Genomic DNA, 19,335 nt, shown 5'->3' on the forward strand with positions numbered 1-19,335 from the left:
TGCATTTTTATTGACCATACGTATTCAAGACCTTGGGTTTGGATCTGATTTTTAAGACAGCATTTTTCATCAGCAGAGCAGCTCACAACTCTGAGATTGCCTGAATTAAAAGAGAGAGTATGACCACCTGCTTTGCAGCTACTCTTTAAAGTAGCATCTCAGGATGACCTTATTTATTTGGTATATGAGATGTGATAACCCAAATGCTGTGGTGACAGGGCACAGATAAACCAGAAACAAGAAAATAATTTATTAATTTCTCTAACACAGGAAATCTTTTTCCACCTTTATTAAAATGTTCAACTCAGAAAAGCCATTCTAGAAAAACCCAACATTCAGGATGTTGCATATTCATTATCTCTCAACATATGTCTGATCCAAAAAAATGTGCCCTGATGACTGGTTAAGAGAGATTTTTGCATGAGATTTTAAAGTCAAGCTGGGTTTTTCCCATTTTGCCAGCAATCTAAATTTTCTGACTGAAACATAGTAAATCATTCTTTTAATCACGTACCATGGATTTTGCTTCTACATCTGCCTCAATTTTAAAGAAATGACAGGTTAAAAACAATGAAAAAGCTAATAGAAAGGACACGTCCTTTTTATTAAAAAATGGACATCAGGAGCAGGTAAAGTAAGCAGGTGCTTTTCTACAGGAATCTATATACTATGATCCTTGCCCAGCAAAAATTTCCATTTATATATCTAGCTGAAACCTTGTTCCCTGCACTTTTGCTAAAAGACCATTTACCAAAAAGTAAAAGAAGACAGAGCTATAGTGCACACAATACAAATGGAATTATTTTCCCTTATAAAAACATTACAGCTCTGCGTGAGTATGCAGCAAAGTGAATACCCTACAAATCAAACTGCAGGTTGCTGACACTGGGCTCAACCATTTCCTCACATGGGTTATTTCTAAACTCCAAAGGTGTTTTTAATGCTCTGTATTCAACACATAAAGTTTTTGTTATTACTCTACACTTTGATGTGAGGGAATTTATGCTACATAATATGCACATTAGACACAGATACAAGCTTTACCTTAAACAAATATCCTATTTGCTAGCCACACACAAATGAAAAAATACTATGTATGGCAAGCAAGAGATTAAGATCATTTTAAAGCTGATACACCCAATGGCTGTGCCCTTGTTACAGGACAAGATTTGAATGAAGATGCCTGGGGGTAAGGAAGGGTGATTTATGCAAGCAAACATAACACAGGGATAGCAGTTGTTCTCCGACCTAATAAGTTGTATCCTTCAATCTGCAGGCTCCAAATCTGAATATGGGGAATATTCTGCCAAGTAGGCACAGGCCAGTCATCAGCAATTCCCCCACTCCTGCAAATGAGCAGTGACTGAACTGAGCTGAGCTGACTTCCAGGAGAGACCCATAATGACAAGATGCTGAATGCCTTTAAGCATGAAGGGTTTACCAGGATAAAATAAAAAAAAAAAAGAGAGAGAGAGAGAAAAAAGAACTCTCTCAACATACAAATTATACTGAGGGAACAAAATTAAAAATTCCTGAAATTGGTGCTCAATTACTGCTATTTCCTATAATTCTGAAGTTTATTCAGGATCAACTACTACACTGCCTTTCAAATACTTCACTTCAAATATACTTCAAATCTTTCAAACTGCCTAGAAGGTGGTCTAGTGAAGCCACCCTCCTGATATGTGAAACTCAGCTCTCTCCAGAAAGTTGATGTTACTGTTCTGTTCATTTCCTTCTGCTGGAGATGTTCCTTAGGCTCTCTCCTTCACCACAGCAGTTTGGAATTTAGTAACATCAGTTCAGTAAGTTATTAGCAAGGGTTTTGTATAGGTGAGTATCAGGGTATGATTTTACAAAAGAGATACAATCCTCATACCAAGGACAGCCAGACCAAAGAGTAATAGAATGCCTTATACCAGGTTATCCAGACACCCAGCAGAAACAGCTCTGCTAGTACACTTAATTTGTGGTCACTGTGCCAGTGAGCTATCCAGTAGCACATAGAGCCCTTCAAGGGAAGGAGCTGGGGGTTGTCCTCCCTTTCTCCTCATATCCAAACCCTGATATGAAAGAGCCCTATTTCAGTCATTGTGGAGGACTCAAAATGGTGTGGAAAAACAGGAAAGAGCTCAGAAACATTGATGTTAAATCCCTGAACACAATGTGGAGCATAGTATTTTCGGCCTTCACTATTATTTCTCCAAGGGAAACCTTCATTTCAGTGTTGTTACACAGGAAATTGGTGCCTGAATTAGGCACACAAAGGAACTCATTAGAAATTCTAACTATAGCAATTAGATTTTATATAGCCAAACTCTGTCTTAAATCTAGAAAAATAATAAAAACATCATAGAGTTGCCATAGAAGGAGCATTGCAGAGACAGAAAGATTATACCTATGGCTAGTATACAGTATTGTAATCTCAAATACCTTCTACTTCAAAGATTTTCTTGGGCAGACAACTTAATACCTCAATATCTCAGTTCCTCAGCTGAAAATAAAGATAATAACAAAATGGAAGCATACTAAGGATAAGGCCAAATATGCCATAGAAACTACGTAAAATCTAACAGAATTTGGTTTGTGCATGGGTAAAGCACAGTAAATTTGAAGCTATTTTTGCTACGTTTTACACTAACTATTTCACTGACAGGTTTTCAGTGCTATGCAACAAAGATCACATTTTTCCAAGCAGAGGAATAATACACCATACATTACATTCAAATGAAATTTCAGATCAATGTTTTCCTATGAAGAAATAAATAGAGACAAACCCTGTTTTGGTAAGATCTGCTGAGCTTCTTCTCAAGGGATAGGGAGATTCAGGTCACATTTTACTCTCCAGTGAGTGATACTCAACACACACATCAAGACTATTAGGGTATTTAAGATGGTAAAATCACACCTAGAGTTGGTAATGTGTAGCTATCCCTACAGTCACCAGAGAGACCAGATTAATACCTCTGGTTAAAGCCAGGACTCTTTGGAGTCCTTTTCTGTTATATTTGATAGCAATGTTTGCACTATAGGAATACAGTCTTTCCTTTAGTCTACAACATAAATTTTACTGCTATCATTGAGGTTAAGGGACATCAGATACAGCTAAAAAAAAAAAAAGCTACCACAAAAAATTATTTTTTTGCAAAGTTCAATACAAAAACCTTGAAATCAAACATGCCCAGACAGCAGCATATCAAAATCATACAAACTCTTTAGGATTCCCCCTGCAAAAAGCCAAACTAAGCACAAATGGAATCAATCAGGAATTTTCCTTCATGTTCTGGTCATAACAAACTTGTTTAAAATGACAAAGAAAATCCTTTCAGAAAGAATAAGACTGACTGGAAGACTAATCTATGACATTAATAAACTAAGGCCAACCTTTAGTTTTATTTTCCAGAGCTGACCAGGTATCAGTAACCAGAATATAAAAATCAACTAATCTGATGCTGTTTATTCTCTTTCAGTGAGTCAGTGCTGCCATCTAAAGCTATCTAAAGGGCATGCAAAAGAAATCCAAAGTCATGCATCTAAGTAACATTCAGGAAGATCATGCCAGTAGATAGAGAATGCAGAGTTAAGTCAAATATATTAATGAGATGCAACAAAATAATGATGCTGCAGTACCTGAAGAAGAAATTCTTTCTCCATCACCTCACTTGTCTTGCTGATAAGTCGCTTCTGTAGTCTCTGTATTTTCAGAATCAGCTCATAGGTAGTGGGGTCACTGGCCTAGGAAAGCAAAGGAGTCTCAAAAAGTATACATGATAACAAGTTACTGTTTCTTTTTGCAAATGAAAACCATAATATCTCAGTGTTCAAAAGTAACAAGTATAAAGCGGGAGAGGGGGGGAGGCGGGGGGGAGGGGGTTAGGGGAAGACACATTCAGCTGTTTCGTTTTTTTTTAATTGCAGGTATACAAGCAGTCCTGGAACTTAATATATCAATTTTAGCAGCAACAGGAACTGTTCACCGACAAATGAACAGAGCAGTGCAGTTAAGTACTTCCTGATGTTCAAGAACTTCAAATAGTGCCGACTTTGTTTCTAAGGAGAAACTGAACAAAAGAAAGACTAACTGCAATTTAGTCCTGAAACAGAAGGAGAATTTAAGAGGAACAAATTTGGGGGGTACACTGATGAACTATTATGGGGTTCTAAAGTGTCCATGCATGTGAAATCCCATTCTTCAATGTGTGCTTTCAAGTGCTTAAAGTGGTGACAGAGTGTTTGCACTGTACTATTGCCCTCTACCTACACAGCCTGTAAGACCAGGAGCTAGTAGATGCCTGTCTCTCCATCCTTTCCTTTTCATTCTTTTGGTACAGATTGAATCTGGAGAAAGCTCTAAGGAGCAAAGAAATATTTCTGTGAGGAGGAGCCAGCAAAGCTTACTTTCCCAGTACTTTGTGTTCTCTTGTTGGATCTTTCAATGAAGGGCAAACTCTGAAAACTTTTCCTCACTCAGGGACTCATAACACCTCTCTCCCATCTGGCTTTTTCTCTCTCATGTGGTGTCTCATAAGGATTAAACTCACACTGCAGTAAAGACTCCAATAAAGTCCTGCTCTCTTATATTTGCTTGAGCTTATAAGGAACTCAGTATCTCATTGCTCTTAATCTTTTGTCTGATTTTATCTAAATTGACTAATCAATTCAAGTGAAACTAGGACACTAACACAGATACACATGCAGTTCTCACAACACAACATCATTTCCTGAGAAACCAGGCTAAAAAGTGGACCAGTCCCCATGATCCACTCAGTCTGTGTACATTTTTATATTGCTGCCCAAGCATGGTGCCAATTTGTGATAACTGTAGTGATATCAGAGTGTTTGTTCATTAGGAACTGAACCAAAACCCCATCAGGATTACTTCATATGTATCTTGCCATCTGCTGGCCTTTCTGTGTTCCAAATACAAACCAGTTACCTAGAATAGAAAGACATGATTTCCCATTATCAGTCTCTTCATACATTCATCTCCCCATCACTGGATGTTTTGACTGGCCTGATTTTTCTTTGTTACAAGGTGCTGCCAGAGTTTATACCTAGATGTTGTTAACATAGCTCAGCATCCTGCACTGTATCTCCGTTCCATGCGAAAAGCTAATCACACCATCCAAATTTAAGCTCAGCATGGAAAGATCAGAAATTCACTATTATGCTAGTAAGCACAGTCAAAATATTCAGCTCAGCTTCTGCAGGGACAGAGCACATTATCACTCAATATTAGAGAAGCTAAGCAACCCAGGCTTGCTTAAGATCAGAGATCCATGCAACAGAGAAATCTCAGATGGCACTGACTTACATCAAAAATATCCAGTGATGCCAACTGATGTTCATATATTTGGTCTATGCTTGATGGATTTTTTATTTTTCCCCTTCACTTGGCAGGTTCAAATCATGTGAAAACTTAGATTTGCTGTTTATGTAAAGCAGTTGAACTCATATTACCTGGAATGACTATCTTTGATAGTCCACCACTGTTTATATGAGGCCTCTTTCTGTTTTTTCGCAGATGTAATTTACCTTCTGACTTCATACCTGTCCATTCTCCAGTCTACCTGTTCTATGAGCCTTTCAATTACTGGCTCTCTCCCCATATACATTCCCATATAGATCTCCTTGCTTGGTGAGGGTAGGATTATATCTTTCCCCTATCATCTTATTTCTCACCCTCAATGTTAAGGAATCACCCCCTCTAAGCCCACCTAATGCATTCTTCTTCCCTTTAGAACTTCACTGTCTCTTTACAAATGCCCCTGCAATTTTTCATTGAGAAAGTGACACAAATTATTTCATTGTGCAAGGAAAGCATTCAGCAGGCAAGGATTCCACTGGTACTACAGAAATTTCAGTCTGTCCAGTCCCTCCATATCATTTGCATAACAGTAAATGAAATAGACTTTTGCTGGGCCACTGATTTGGTAATAGGGGCTTTGCAAACACAAAATCCTCACACATCACCTCTAATTTTCTCCATCTGTGAACTTGCAAGGGCTTCTGTAGTTCTTCTTCCAAAATTTTGCACCGAGTCTGTTCCCTTAACAATTCCTTCTGCATGTGATTAAACTCCCATCTGAAGACCAGCATAAAATAAAAAGAAAAAACACACCAAAAATACTTCAATGTGACAAGGCACTAATGTGGACATTAACAAATCATTCTCCCATGCACTATGGTGCACAGGAAGCACTACATGGAAAGCACAAAGAGCCACTTGCCACTGCAGCAAAACTGTGGTAGCAAAACATATCAACACTGATACCACTAAACAGGTGGAACCATAAAATATCACACTTGGACCTCTTTACTTGCTTCATTAAGAATGAAAAAAGAAAAGAGACTCCTGGGGAACTCATTCCACAGAATACTGGAGCTCACTCTTCACATCTTCCCATGTATGTTAAGGCCAGAAGGACAGTTAGTTCATCAACCTACAAATCAGTTATGGGTCATATCCAGTTACCACTGTGTTGAATCTAACAGCTTGTGTTTGAAAGGTTTTAAATCTACGTGGGTCACATAACCCATTAAATAAAACACACTCTAGAACCTAAGTATGATGGACATCATTCCTAAGAGAAATGTACTTTGATTTCTTTTATTGCATCTTCTCAAGGAATTTCAGAGGTGACTTGTGGCTGAATTTAAAATTGATTGAGAACCACCAAGATTCTTTGACAGCTAGGCTTTTATGGTGGGGATAGGGGGCTGAAGGGCAGGGAAAAAAGGCACATTTTGTAATGATCTGACCCTTATCACTTCAGTGATGGGATCCTCTAAATTCTCCAAGGTCAAAAGGGGGTGGAAGATTTCATATGCCTCCTCCACCACTGAATCTTTTCCTACTAAGCTCAGAATTGCATTTAGCTCACTAGAGAGAAAAAGGCCTTTTTTAACCGAGAAGTTGGACAAGGTTATGGAAGAGAAAAAAAACCCCTCACATTTCCAGTTGGCAAATCAGGAAAGCTAATTAGCAGCACAAGTGATAAATGGAGTTTTTTCAACAGGCAGTTTTCATGATGGTTTTGGACTTCATTAAAGTATGAGATTGCTGCTGCAGTTAGCAAGAATTGATCCACCCATCATGGCATGCAGCACACTGCACTTCAATACTGTCACTGAGTTTCAATACAGTTGCAGAGTTTTGGCTGAATGCATTTGGGCAGCAAGTTCAAATCCTATTCCTATCTGCAGTCAGTCGATGAAAACTGCAATTGCTAATGTTGTGTGCCCGGTTCTCCTTTCTGTTTCACCAAATCAAACTGGCATAATTCCACTGGAGTCAATGAGATTGACCATGAACTGAAGTTAATTTGTTCTGCTGAAATCCACGCACCCAAAACTGTGGTAACTACACTGAATTGGTACAATGGTTATCTGCTTAAACCATAACTGCCTTTACAAATCAAGACCAATTCTTAGAAAATGACCACAGGAAAGAATACAACTCAAATACAGGAGGGGTAAACAAGAAAAGAAGCGTTAAGCTGGAGAAGAAGGAGATAAATCAGGTTTGGGCTCCTAAATTGCTGTTTTAAAGAAAGAAAACCTTCAGTAAAAATTTAACTAAACCTTTCTCAGAGATCATAAGAGCTTCATTTAAATCTGGAAGGAGAGAGCTCTGAAAACAGATTTTTGTTCTAAATATGTCAAGTGTCTTCCATAGTCTATGGATTGTTTAACCAAAATTAGTTCCACTAATCTAGGCCTTGTACCACTGTACCACTAAGTAGCTCACTGGACTATGAACGCCTTTTTTGCTGCTGACAGGTTTATTCTGTAGGCAGTAATTCACAGTACAAGAGGAGATATGGAAACTATTTCAACTTTGGCCAAGATCTCTTCTTTGCTCATTACTGTATTTCAATTTTCCTAATTGTTCATAAATTGTTTAATTAATTTAATCCAGTCTGTGTTTGAGGGCAAACCAAACAAACCCCTCCTCCAAGGTATAATGCATGTTGATACAAGTCTTTACTTTGTATAAACCATATTTTCTGTCTCAAATACAAAATCATGGGTGCAGTCACTACGGAAATGTATGCACTGGGTTTCCTACCTGAGCTCCTCCACATTAGCCACGCTCTTGCCAAGTACTCCTTTCTCTCGCTGAAGGTTTTTGATCTCCAGCTTGAGAATGCGCATGTCTTCCATCCTCTGCCGGTACTCGGTTTCGCCCCTGTTTAAGATGGCCTGCTGGATTTTGATCTTCTCATAGAGCAGCGCCACCTCATCATTGCGGCGAATAAGCTGGGTCCCCAGGGCATGTCTCTCACAGAGCACCTGTGGGCACAGGGCAGAGCCACAAACTTGGCTGCACTTCCTTCACACTATCCTGGAGTATCACGACTCATGATACTTGTATCAGTCAAAATCACGTACATTAGGAGGTTTCACTCTTATTAAAGAAATATGGCAATAACCCAATGATTTCCCCTCTAAGGGTTCGATCACCTGAATAGTACAAACTACAGATTTCGGTCACTTCAGTGTCTTAATGGCTTGGTTTTAATGGCATTATAAAGCTTTAGTACTCCCACATTCACAGTAGCTGAGAATCTTCATCTTAAAAATACACTGGGCAAATGAGGAAACAGAATGCAGGGCATTTGAAAACTCAGATTAGGGATTCCTACCTTGTCAAATTCCTTCTTCTGCTTCAGTCTATCTGCATCAGCTGCAGCAATGATTTTAAAGAGTTTTCTCTCTTCTGCCTCCTGATTTGCAATATAGGCTTTGGTTTCCTGAGCCTGTGTTGTCATCCTAAGCAGTTCAGCCTGATGCAGATAAGGAATTTTGATGAACAACTGTTCATTAGTAACTTCCTCTTACAAAAACCTACAATTAAAAGTTAGTTTAAAGTATTTCATACATGCTTTCACCTTCCTGAGAGATACACAGTTTCTTAGTTACTCAGAACTAATCCCCAAGATAAGCAGGCATGAAGTCCCATAAAAAATACTGTAAATACTATTTTAATGTAATTGTCTTATACTCAACAGAAATTTGAAAGTATTCTTATCTATGACAATGATTTAAGTTGTAATGCAGGGATGCCTAATTTATTTTTTTTTAATTACATAGCACATATTTAGAAAGCTTTTCAATTGAGTTGTTATTCAGGGTCAGTCTGGGATGTGAGAAAGAACAGTTCACCTTGCTGAAAGGGCAAGAATACCTGCTGTATAATCCAAAGCAGCATCAACTCAAGAAAGGCTTCAGACTGGAATAAAATTGGTGGCAATCAGAAGGGAACAGCAAGATTTAAGAGTCACAGCACTTTGTTTAGTGGATGTCTTAATGAGGAAGACTGTGAAAAGAGGGGCTGTCCCTAGGCAAGAAGGAACAATGCACTACTACAGCAACTGCATAGCACCAACACAAACACTGGAATGTGCCCAGTCATTCTATCCCACTGTCACAAAATGTATATAATTCAAGGCATGGATGCAGATCAAAAATAATAGGGTCTTCCTGGATTATTAGAAGTTCTTATCACTGCTAGGCTATTACAGCCAAGGTGGAACTAGCTGACCACAGCTGATTTTCATGGAAAACTTTCAAGCCTTAACTCAAAGACTTTGCCACAACTAGAACCCTTTAAAAGGATGATGTTGAAGCTGCCTTTTGGGAATAAGCATCATCCAGTGCTGAAAGAATGAGGCTGTGATGAAGGCTGCACTTGCAAAAGCATTGATTTAAGAAAGAAACAGTTCCATCATCATAATAAAATAGCTTGTTCCTTTCTTATTTTCTTTAATAAAATTCTCATTTTCCTATATGTGCAAGACATAGCTCTGTTAGTCAGTGTCAGATACTCATCAGAATTCATCAACTGGATAAAAATGCAAGTCACTTTATCCTGAAATGCAATCAACACTGTACAAAAGCTGGCCACAAATGTAAAACTGCTCATGTGTTCGCCATAGCTGGATAATATTTTTTTTTAATAGATCACAATTCTGTGGTCTCCTTATGTCAGAAGAATATGAATTGTAAACAAGAAGTGGCATTAGATGTGGTCAGCAAACACTCATATAGACAAATCTCACTGGAACACATTCAGTTAAAATAAATCTGAACTGCCTTGTATAGTGAGAAACATAAATACTTAAGGCCACACAAGGATTTTCAGTTAGATTAAATAAGCTCAGAACCACAGTACAAGGGTCTGCGTACATCAGGTAAGAGAAAAGGAAATTAATAAAAGCAGTCACTGTGCAAGCAGAAAAATGGTCATGTCTAAAACTGCTGTAAATCAGCATAGCTCACTTGAAGTTGGTTCAGAAAATTTGTAAGAACTGAAGAACAGACAGCAAGAAAAAATAACATGTATGGGACCTATACCAAAATCTCAAAGCCAGCTCAAACTAAATTCTTGTTTGGATTCTGAAATATTAGTGCAAGTGATACTTTTATTGGTATACTATACTAAAAGGAAGAAAACAGGATTTTTTATGTAAGTTATAGCTTTATAACTGGGACTGAACACAAAATGCTGAAATAACAAGTCAGATTTTATATTCAGATTTCCAGAAAATGCTAACAAAAAATATGCATAAACAACTACAAAATTACACTAAGCACTTGACTTGACCGTAGCTCCAATCTTGAGGACCACAGATAGATTTTTTCTAATATTCAGTTCCTTCGTCAAACAACTCTAACTTGCAGCCCAGCATGAAGGCCAACTGAAGCCAAAACATGGCACTGTACTGGCTTTAATAGAGCTTGGATTTACCATGATTACACATTTTAAGGCCTTTATGCCATCTGAGGTTGATGCCTGAGCATGTCTGTATAACCTCATTCCTATGAATCCCAGTCCTCTGTGATTTAGCACATTCTTTAAACTTATTTCCCAGGAATAGCTTTCTTACTGCCTTCACATCAGAGCAAAAAGGATAAATTGATACTGGCTTGCAACACAAATAATTGGGTTCTTTTGTGTTTGTGACAATCAGTTCCCTCTGACTTCTTTTCTGGTTTGGTACCCAGCAGTGACACTGAGGTAGAAGACAACGGTGCCCTGAAGCAAGTCAGTAATGTCATGTCAGTGTATGGACAAACCTGCTGGTGAATAATTGAGTGGGTAAACCATGCAGCAATCATGTATGCCAAATAAATGGCAGACAGTTCTGAGGTGAGGAGACAGAATTGGGGACGAGTTAAGGCAGAAAGCTGCACACAGGGAATTAGATGCTGTTTGATTTCTCCATCACTGAGAGACAGAATATCTCTCAGACAGATCAGGTACAAGAATACAAATTCATCACCCTTTTACAAAGCCCTATTGACATCTTCTCATAACTGTAATGTGCTGAGAGAGGCTGAAAATTCAAGGAGTCATTGAAGCAAAGCAATAAACTGACAAAAGAAAACACTGTGAAAAGTGACAAGGAACTTTCGGGTTTTGGGGGTATATTGTTTGCATTTTTTCCTGGTATTTTTTTTTCCTAGTGCTTAGTGAAGATTAAAAATAAACTCTTGTGAACACAATTCCATAAATCTTTTCAGAGTACAGCAAATTGGGTTGAGATACCACCACAAATCTAATAGCTTATCTAAGGATGGGCTGCAGCCAGCACTGAGAAGAAGAAGCTCAGATTTCATTTGATTTAAGACAGGTTCTTGCTGCTTTATACCACAATATTAAAATAACTTTCTGTCCAGAGGGACCTACTATAAGGCACAGCCTAACTCCCAACAGCCTAATGCTTGATAGCTACACAGAAATGCAACATTGTGCAATATAATGGGGTTTGCACTTTAAAACAGTAGAAAAAAAGTTCTTAAAAAGTTGAGTTATAAGGGTCTACATTAAAAAGTTTGCTAGAATCAGTTTATCCACAAAATCAACATTTCTGCAAGCAAATGTTACCTTTTTGTAAAAAATGTTCTGTCACCAAGACATTTAAAGCTTCCAAGAGACAATTCAGGACTCTTTTACTATAATTAAGGCAAAGATTATATTTGTCATATACGCAGATTTCTACAACTGGTATCTGTAAATGGTACTGAAATCTTGTGCTTGAATTACAGAACAGTTTATTAAAATACAGCAAACCCACTACCACAGTTCAGAACACAATGCAGTCTGTGAAATCCTGGAATCCACCCTTTGCAAGAAAGTATCTGTGTCAAGGGTCTTACTTTCAATGACTCTTTTTCATCCTCTGACTGCTGGAATTCCACATGTGCTTTCTCAAGGGCTAAATCCTTTTCTTTGAGCTCCTCTTTCAGCTGATCTAGCTGACGTGTGGCGTTTTTCAGTTTCATATTCATTTCTGCTACCTCATCCTAATAGAATAGGAAGTGTGATTACAGAGATGGTTAAAGCAAGAGATTGTTTGTGATGGGGAGTTCAGGCTATTTAGATGTTGGAAAATGTAGCCATGGTGCATGAAAATAGATCTGTTGTACCCACTATAAGACATCATTTTTTAATCCAACAAAACAAAACTGTTTCATTAAACAACAATTTTTTTGTTTATGCCAGCATGACATTTCAATTAAGAAAACCTTTAAAAGATACACTGAAAAAAATAATGACCATCAGTCATGAGTTTAATAAGACATTTAATTTAAAGTGCTGGACACACTATAAGAACTAGCAGTCAATCCAAATCATTAAGATTCTGATCACATCCATCTGTTTTCATGCTTCTAACAACATGCTTTTCCAATAAGGTCATACGTAGCTGGGCACAAACCTTTGGAGAGAAGCTGGTTTTGTGCGAGTAAACATAGCCCTCAGTAAGATACCAATATATGCTAGCTTGCACAGAGGTGCAAAGTGCAAAAGAGGGCTCAGTGTTTGAGAAGGCTCTGTGAAAATATTTAACATATACCTCAAGCTCCAACAGAGAGCAAAAAGGCTGGTAGCACTGAAGAGAGATCAGGTCAGTAGAAATACTTCTACTCACAGCAAAAAGGTGCCTGCCTATACAAAATCAGCATTTCAGCTCAGCACAGGGACAGCATATGATATGCCATGAAATGGAAGCTAACAGACTCAATGCTTAGACAGACATGTTCTTCTGGATGTAATGAAAGAGCTTTAGAGGCTGTAACTCCTCTGCTAGAACCTACCACCTCACAGAGAAGATATTATAATCTGTCACATGAATACATCCTCTTCCAGTACCAAACCAGGGTAGCTTAAAGCTCCTGCAGCACTATCTACCATAGGTGTGGATTTACTCAACAAATGAGGGATGCTTTCTTGCATGAAGTGCTTAACATAGCTAAGCAAGATCTTCAGTCATGGCAATCTTTACCCAAAAAGGACAGAGAAAGCACTGATTAGTACTAATATGTCTCTAGGCCCAGCTGTTTGCACGTTCAGCCACTTTTGTGAAAGCAAAAGTTATTAAAAACCAGTCTTTGGTACACAGCCTATAAAACTCTTTAGAGTTACGAAAGACAGAGATTTAGCATACAGAGCCCAGACACACCCAAATACATTCTTAATTCTTTATTAAATCCAGAACAGTAAGAACACACAATTTTGCAAACTGGTCTCCTAATCCACTTGCTTAAATATTTTAATTCCTAACACCAAAAGAAACCCCCAGGATGAAAGCATTGGGTATTTATATCGTATTAACAGCCAGCCAGAATGTCTTTTCCAATTTAATGACTTGAATATTATGGTACTCCGGAGACCACTGGCGAGGTGGACATGTGATCATTTCAGATTAAGCAATCCAAAAATACTTGCATTCAGATTTATCTAAACAAGCATGTGAAAATTTTACTTCCCAAAACAAGAAAGAATTTGCCAGAATGTTTAAAACAACCCTCTTTTACTTTTTCCTTTCCTGACTGGCTGACATGTTACCAAATATTGAATACCTATTTTTCTCATTGCTAAACATAACACTGCCTTGGCCAAAAGATCTTTTGGGGTCAGCTATTTTCTCCTACAAGACTTGCTAGAAGAGTTTTGTAGTATGACAAGCAAAATATTCAAGTCCAAACATTGGCCTCTAACAACTGGAACTGTGAACAGCATAGTGTTAACACTATGCAACATTCAAAACCCAAAGACCAAAAGGCTGCTCCATTTTCTAACTCAGCACATAGATGCCCATTCTATATAAATAAATGAATATATTTTGTGTGTTTTAAAATAAAAAGAACTAGGAAAAAAGTATTGTGATTTTTCAACCTTATTTCTCCTGAGAGATTGTTTGGGAGCAGCAAGAATCCTAACACTGCATCCACTTACAAGAGGCTGACTAAGGTCAAGTAAAATATCTCACATAAATGACAAAATGGTGCATTCCTCATAAAATTCAACACACAGCTGGTTAGGAACTTTGACAGTTCATTCCCATGTGCTTCTCAAACAAAACACCTACTTATTCAAACCTAAGTATAAACTTGTAATTTACTATACATTTTTATATCATAAATACTTATTTGGAAATACCCAAGGCTTAAAACGACTGCTATCCAGGGTTCCAATGTCTGCCAATTACAATAGGATTTGTATAGTATTTTAGACCTTTACATCAGAATAACAGAATATATTCTTAAGTGGTCTGTTCTCTTCTTCTTGTATTGTTAGTGAGATCCCCAAGGAGGAGATATGAATGGAAAGAATCATCTCCTGAGGAAAATGACACTCTCTGAAAGAAACAAGAAAGGTGGAAGCATTTGGTTCTTGTCAGAAAATTCCACTTCGGCTGGGGAAGTGTTCCCTCTGCTTCCTAAATCATTATTCACAGTAATGTGCATACTCATTCAGGGCTAAGGAGGCAATCTTATTCCCCTTATACCCTATTTCACATACATGCATACAACTCCTAAAGGGATAAAACAGACTGGAGGCAGGATGGCTTCATAATTCTATGGCTCCAGTGTACCATGATTTTATGCATGGTTTGAAGCAGGGATATTTCCACATAATGACTGTGGATTCCTATTTCCAGTCCAAATACAAATGATGTAGATAAAACTTCAGGGACCTAAAACATTAATTTCCCCAAAACCTGCAGGAATCAAGAAACCACTTCTGCCATTGATCCACTGAGCTTCCCTTTAACAAATTAAAAATAAATCAGGGAAAAAAAAACAAACAAAAGCAGAGAGAGAAACAAAATAAAAAATGTATCCTTCTACCTTAGCTTCAATCAGATTTTTACTGTATAGGGTCCTCTCTGTTCTCAGAGTTTCACAAAGGCTCTGTTGCTCTTTTAATTTAATCCCTTGCATTTGTATTTCCTTCTCATAGTCACAGATCTGTATTTGATGTATTTCAAGATCTTTCATGTGATGGAGGACCTGGAGCAAAAGAAAAGGAAAGAAATGAACATGATTAAACCATTATCACAAGATTAGAAGGATGAGACAAAGTCTGTGATTTTCTTCTAAAATGACAAGTTCAAATCACTGTGATAAACAGTTTTAACTACAGCTGAAAATTACTCCAGTCCAAATAAAGTTTCACCTTTCTGACTTGCTTATCTGGGACAAAATTGTATTTTAATTGGATACCTAGGTTTTACTCAAGACCAAAACTTATAGAGGTGCACATATCTAATTTAACAACAAGCTACTGAAAGAAAATATCACCAGAGAGTGGGTGCAATAAAATCAACATAAACAGTTTCCGTCAAGAATAGACTTTGTTTATTTATGAAGCAAACCTAGATTTTGGATGTTGTGTTGGACGTTAGCTGTATGATAAGATGAATTAACACACATGTTTTTCCAAGAAGTCCTGCATGTACTCTTACATACTAACAATCCATTTTTTTAAATTAACACATGACCACAAAGAGCTGAGGATCACAAACTGGACATATATAATTACTATAATAAGAAAGTCAGTTAATGTAACTTACACTTGGTCTAAATAAGTAGGTAATCACCATTAGTTGCTTCTATGAAAGATTAGAAATAATTATGTGAAGATTACCAAAGGAGAATGAAGGATTGTAGACTACAGAAGGATGATTACATGCAGTATCAATAAAAAAATGCAAAATTTTATAGACACCTTCATTAAACAGTTGCTACCATAACAATATATAATTGCTATGTTAGAGTGGCAAAAACACAAATAGTTGCTAATCATTATGATGAGATTCTAAATTAGTAAAACACTTTTTCCTGCTATACAAAGCTGAAAACTGAGGAGCTCAAAGAAACAGCATTCAGATAGAATTCAGCACTACCAAAAAAAATAAGAAATAAAAATAATACTAAGAAGTATACACATTAAGAACACAGTTTACCAGGTTCATTACCCAGTAGGAGAAAACAATGCCATCCTTAAAGCTAGGGGAAAAAATAGGCATTAGAAAAAAGCTGAGGAATCATACAGACAAAATCCAGGAGAGAAGTCCAAATGCAGTTCATATCCCGTTCTCCTGACTCCACTTTTGAAAGTAGAGGTTTGAGCTAAAATTCAGGCTTGTATGTCAAAGCAGAAGAAGAAAACATATATTAGCATCAAATAGTCAATAACTGCAAAGTTTGCAGTTTACAGTGTTGTCCCTTCCTTAGCAGTTGAAGCCTTGGGGAGACCTAACTATGGGGCAGGAGCTTAAATAATTAAATATTCTACCAGGTACCTCCAACCAACTTTGAAGACAGGGAAGAGCTAAATGTCAAAAATTGTATTACAGAAGCAGGAATACAATTCCAGCACGTTGTAGCTGACTTCAGGTGGTCCCAGGAACTGCTTACAATGCAATACAAAAACATAGTCCCACTTCACAACCTACTCCTGCCTTTTCCTTTGCTGTTTAAACAATCTGCCAATAGTAATGGCATGGAGAAGGAATCAATAAGGCATGTTTTCCATCTGCACTGTGGTGATCATAGGCTGGAGCAAGATTTGAAAGTAGGTCACTGCATTTGAAAGTGTTTTACTTGGCTCTGATACAATATAAGTGCAGTAAGACTCTGGACAAAGTTTTCTGAGTTGCGCTTACAGGCTACATGCTGACTTGGCTTTTTCAGGAATGATTAAACCCTAATAATTCTCTCTTGTAACTACAGAAAAGATACATGCAGTGTTTCACAACACAGACCCATGGGAGGCTGAGCAGCCTCAATTCCTAATTAGACAATAGGCACACTACACCTCCCAGATTTGGCAATGAGGGTCCAAAGCTATGCATAAAGGATTTGGTAGTTTTTTTCCTGTGGCCTCATAGTTTTTTTATCTGTACACTTCACTATCATCTACTACTGGTTACCTGTTTAGTTCTATGAACCTACTCAATATGTCAGGAATGGGGCCGTCCTTATTTGCTTATCCATTTTTAATCACTCCAGGAAGTGCTGCCAAGACCTTAATTATATGCCTATTGAATCTTTTTCCAAAAGATTATGTGACTTTAAAAAAGGAAATGTATCTTTTCATTTTCCTGGATAGGTTGTTAACTGTAAATGAAACATTTTAAAAGGCTTTATTTGGATAAAGCCAACATATTAAAGACTGATTTTCTGACCCCTCAGAAAACACAGACAGGGAACAGCTCAGATGGGACTGAAAGGTGTACTTCATTGCCTCTTTTTCAGTAGCCTAAACCTTACACAGAGAAAACAACATTTCACAATTTAAGAATTTCAATTCAAAAAGGAAAAAATCTGATAGAAGCTGTACTCAGTAATACAGACTACATAATAAAGAGCAAAGAACAGACGTTTTTTCTCACTCATGCTGGATAATCTAGAAGACTTTTCAACAAATGGCAGTGACTTGAAAATAAGCAGACATCCAAGGCAATAGTTAGAAGAGGAAGTCATGCATGAATTCTCAAATATATATCCCAAAAATATTTTACTGTTGTGTATATAACTTTGCTGACTCTGTTCATCAGTTAATAGTAAATGATGATTTTGAAAGATGAATTCTGCAGCTCTGTAAAGTACATGCTGCTATAAATAGCCAGACAGCTTTCAGAGCCAGTACAGCTACATCTCTGGTCTTAGATGGGTTTAGCTCTTTTCCAGCTCTTATGCAATTCCAAAGGTGGGGTGCAACCTCCTGCAAAACCAGGTTGGTGGCAAAGGGTGACGAAGAGCACTGGCTGGCTATGGCCTTGCTGCCATCAGTAGCTCATTCCCCACCAGCTGTGAAATGACTCCTGCAGTTTTGACACAGCTTCTCAAGTCTGAATAGGTCAAACAGTGAACCTAAATATTACCTATTTACATAATAATCTTGATCCTATGTCCTCCAAGCCTGATTTGGACTTGAAGGACAAGAATGATGTCTCACATACTCCCATGCTCAAAACTGCTCTTGCTGCTCTTCACCCCTAAGCAGAGTCAGGAACTACCCCTTGGGTGAGCCAAGGAAGCCTGCCAGTCCTTTGGAAACTTGCATTCACAATGCAGGCAGGATTATACAAACAGCTCACGTGTCACAAGCCATTTACTGAGCCTCTGCCTTAGAAGAAGTGATAGAAAATTTACACCCAAAGTGGCAGGGGAAAAAAAAAGAAAAAGTAAGCAAGCAAATGCTTGTCATTCTCACCCTCAAAATAATATGGGCAACCCCAAACAGAATTAAAAGAAAGAGCCTTGTAGTTCTGAGTGTTATGAATTACTCTCTGGCCCTAGTTTACAATGTTCTTAACTCATATCTACGCTGTTAGAAATGCGCTATGAGGGAAAGAAACAAAATATGACTCTGCAACAAAGACAAATCTCTCTTTTGTGGAATATTATTTACAAGGAAATGACAAGAGGTATTCCAGGCAATGGAGTATATACCATTCCAAAATGATTTAAAAGCCCCTGGTCACATGAAGTTGGAAGGATAATTTAACCATGAAAAGATAGTGAATAACTTTTGAGTTGAAACCACTTGAAAGTTAATCCCAGTAAATCAATGAGCTCCTTGGAGGGCTCTCCAAGGTGATACTCAGCAATTAATGGAACATGTTAAAAACACATTCCTGATTTTACTCCATCAGGAATAAAGTTATACATAATAACAGCAGCAAGCAACATAAATTTTATGCAGTATTTCTCTGCAGCTGCTCCTGGAAAACTTGTTTTGCCATCTATCTTGAACATGCTGAGATGTTTTCACACAGTGGAGTAAGCTTTCAAAACATTAACTACCTTACAAAGATGCTGAGAACTCTTAGCTCTCACTGCTCTCAATTTTAGGATAGTGGTCCTATGCAAGATAAGGTCCTTTGCAGATAAGACAGGACAATCAAGGTATAGCTTCCAACTGCATATGAGAGTTTCAGCTGTGGGACTCACGTATAAGAAGTCAAGAGGCCTTGGTTTGAACTCCAGCCCTAGCTTCATTTCCCAACTGATTGCTGAATAAGAGCAATACAT

General features: G+C 37.8%; 1 protein-coding gene across 1 annotated transcript in view; it reads right to left on the reverse strand.

The window, feature by feature from the left end:
* Positions 1-19,335, reverse strand: part of CFAP58 (cilia and flagella associated protein 58) — a 55,342-nt gene that overhangs the window by 19,696 nt on the left and 16,311 nt on the right. The window contains exons 10-15 of the mRNA XM_062496633.1: positions 15,142-15,303; positions 12,166-12,312; positions 8,649-8,789; positions 8,072-8,295; positions 5,974-6,085; positions 3,631-3,735 (exon numbers count right to left, since the gene is read on the reverse strand). Of these exons, the coding sequence (XP_062352617.1) occupies positions 3,631-3,735; positions 5,974-6,085; positions 8,072-8,295; positions 8,649-8,789; positions 12,166-12,312; positions 15,142-15,303 (891 nt within the window). The remainder of the gene's footprint in view (positions 1-3,630; positions 3,736-5,973; positions 6,086-8,071; positions 8,296-8,648; positions 8,790-12,165; positions 12,313-15,141; positions 15,304-19,335) is intronic.

Source organism: Cinclus cinclus, chromosome 7 (assembly GCF_963662255.1).
Source record: "Cinclus cinclus chromosome 7, bCinCin1.1, whole genome shotgun sequence".
Lineage (NCBI taxonomy): Eukaryota > Metazoa > Chordata > Aves > Passeriformes > Cinclidae > Cinclus > Cinclus cinclus.